The sequence below is a fragment of the Atta colombica genome, unplaced genomic scaffold, assembly GCF_001594045.1.
Source record: "Atta colombica isolate Treedump-2 unplaced genomic scaffold, Acol1.0 scaffold185, whole genome shotgun sequence".
In the NCBI taxonomy this organism is placed as follows: domain Eukaryota; kingdom Metazoa; phylum Arthropoda; class Insecta; order Hymenoptera; family Formicidae; genus Atta; species Atta colombica.
In genome coordinates, this window is record NW_017259277.1 from 40,198 (window position 1) to 43,233 (window position 3,036).

General features: G+C 28.9%; 1 protein-coding gene across 1 annotated transcript in view; it reads right to left on the reverse strand.

Annotated features, from left to right (window-relative positions):
• LOC108686480 (facilitated trehalose transporter Tret1-like) overlaps window positions 1-3,036 on the reverse strand; it is a 29,409-nt gene that overhangs the window by 8,726 nt on the left and 17,647 nt on the right. Inside the window, exon 3 of the mRNA XM_018191815.1 lies at window positions 1,288-1,484. Coding sequence (XP_018047304.1) covers window positions 1,288-1,484 — 197 coding nt within the window. The remainder of the gene's footprint in view (window positions 1-1,287; window positions 1,485-3,036) is intronic.

A 3,036-nucleotide genomic window follows, 5' to 3' on the forward strand; every position in this document is an offset into this window, starting at 1 on the left:
AAAAACCAACATTTTAATCAATTAAAATTAATGGCTTATCAAATTAATTTAAGTTAATCTTCGAGGGAGATGACCATCTTTTTTGATATTACTAGTGACGTCAATTTGACATATCCTTAAATGGAAGTATATTTCATTAATATTAATATATTACGATTATTTGTTACTTGCTAGATAGCTTAATTATATAATGTTTATAATATATATTAAGAATTTTAAGCACGACCATATATGTGAATACATCAAATATGATAAAGAACGCCGAATTTTGGATGTTATATACAATTAATACATTATATATTCTTTTTATTAAATCAATTTATTCCAGATGCAATTGCGAGCCGATAACGTTCGTTTTCAACACAATTATTCTGAAACTCTAATAATCCCCTCTAAATTAAATTAAAAAGAAAGAAAGAAAGTAAGAAATTTATTGCGAAAAATATTACCTCAGTCAGGATTCGAACCTGTGAACCTGTAACTTTCCGGGAAGAGTGTTTTAGCTAGCTCGATCACTGAGAGAATAACTGATATGTATAGAGAGAATGCGTTGTATGGCCGCGTATGTATACAAATATATTAAGAATTTTAAGCACGACGGTATACATCAAATACGATAAAGAACCAAGAGTCAGTTATTGCGAAAAATATTTCCGAAGCCTCAGTGGTCGACACTCTTCCCAGAAAGTTGAGAGGTTCGAATTCTGGCTGAGATAATAAATTTCTTACTTTCTTTTTTTCTTTTTAATTTAATTTAGGGAGGATTATTAGCATTTCAGAATGATTGTGTTGAAACCATATCGTTATCGGCTCGCAATTATATCTGGAATAAATTTAATAAAAAGAATACATAATGTATTAATTGTAAAATCTCAAATTTGACCGTTCTTGCCGTTCTTCGTATTTAATGTTTATCGTATTTAATGTTTATAATATTTAATGTTAAATTATAATATTTTACAAATAAAATATAATTTTTATTATATATGATTATATATAATTATAATAATATATTTTATTTTTAAATGTGAAGTGTTTTTTAGAATATTTTTTTAGAATTTCAATCATTTTTACATCGCTATTGTATTCTATGATAAAAAAAAAGAATGAGAAATAGTGATGGAAAAATTAAATACTGATACATACTTATTGGATGTAGAAATATAACATGAGTAGAGAAGAATTATATAATTACATATTTTGAGATTGAATAAAGAATGAGAGATACATAAAAAAATCGTGTAAAAAAAGGAACTTTATATGAAAGTATTCCGTTAACTAAATTACCAGAGAGCCTCGAATAGCAGGACTAGCAATCTCGCCAAGGTATAAGGATATCGCGGGCCACATAATGCCCGATCCGACTCCGGAGCAGAATCTGGAAAGGTACAGCCACATGACCGATGTGGCGCAGATGTTGAGAATCCAACTAGAGAGTAACGGCAAACTCGATAACAGCAGCACTTTCTTTAGTCCGATGTACTCTGAAGGATTGTGTCGTGGCACGTATTAGAGACATGTCATCCTGAGAACAAGATCGCCACAACTCAGAACAGAGCGATTTGGTCTCTTTAAAGATGAGATACATTGTCTTCTAATTTTTGTTTACACATAAGCTTACGTTTATACATACGCAGAAAAATCATTCTGTATGATTAAGGAAAGAAAGATGCTTCTTTAGACTGAAATAGAAAGATATAAATATATCTCAAGAAATTTAGAAAAGGACTCAAGAATTTTAAGAGTAAAAATCTAACTATTTCAAAAATATTAAAATCTTACTCATAGTTTTAAAGTTTCAAGAATATTAGAATATTAGAATATCTATAATTGCATGGTTTCAAAAGTAGATTGGAACTTTAAGAAGGATTTTATTTTTCAATATTATATAGGAGGGTGTCCCATTTTAAATAATGCATTAGATTTCTCGCAAGAATTATGATAAACATAGAAAAATGTTTGAAGCATAAGTTATATGATTCGGAGGGGAATATAAGAAGGTATCATTTTTTAATTTGAGTAGCATTGTTAAGGTCGGGTTAAGATCATTTCGAATTTTTAAAACAAAACCTCCCATTTTTTTATTATACAATATTATCATAGCTTACTTCAAGAACTTTTCAAAACACTATAATAAAATTTTCAGAGGTGCCAAAAGGTTTGCGGGTTATCGTCGTGTCGTGATTCATTGTAAATGCTCACGTTTCGTAAACCTTGCCGTTCACTTCATCAAGGTGTGTTGTTTTTTACGTAAATAAAAATAAGAGAAACAACCTTCAATAGCCTTTTTTAAAGATTTTTTTTAAGAATCGTTATTCAGATCATGATCCTGAACAATATTCAAGAGTTTTTAGCCATCAATTGGACACTTGAGTAATGCTAACACTGATGGTACGATAATTTTTAAGCCTTATAACTTAAAAAGTTCTTAATGAAAAAGAATTTTATTGTGGTGTTTTGAAAAATTCTTGAAATAAGCTACAAGAATATGAAATGAAAAATGGGAAGTTCCATTTAAAAAATTCAAAATGACTTCGAGCTGATCTTATTCTGTCTTCCTCTGAACTATACAACTTTTGCTTAAAATTCTTAATATGTTTGTACATATGCCGCCATACAACGCGTTCTCTCTATACATATCAGTTGCAAAAAGTGATCAAGCTAGCTAAGGTAATATTTATTCTTCCCGGATAGTTGAGAGGTTCATTAAGTCCTGGCTAAGGTAATATTTTTCGCAATAAATTTCTTACTTTCTTTCTTTCTTCCTAATTTAATTTAGGGGGGATTATTAGCATTTCAGAATGATTAATGATTGTTGAAACTGAATGTTATATCTACAATTATATCTGGAATAAATTGACTTACAATAATAAAAGAATATATAATGTATTAATTGTAACATCCAAAATTTGACCGATTTTGACGGTCTTTATCGTATTTGATGTATATACAACTTTTGAAATATTTTTCCGTATCTATCATAGTTTTCGAGAAAGCTTAATGCATTATTTATTAAAATGAGACATTCTAATATAT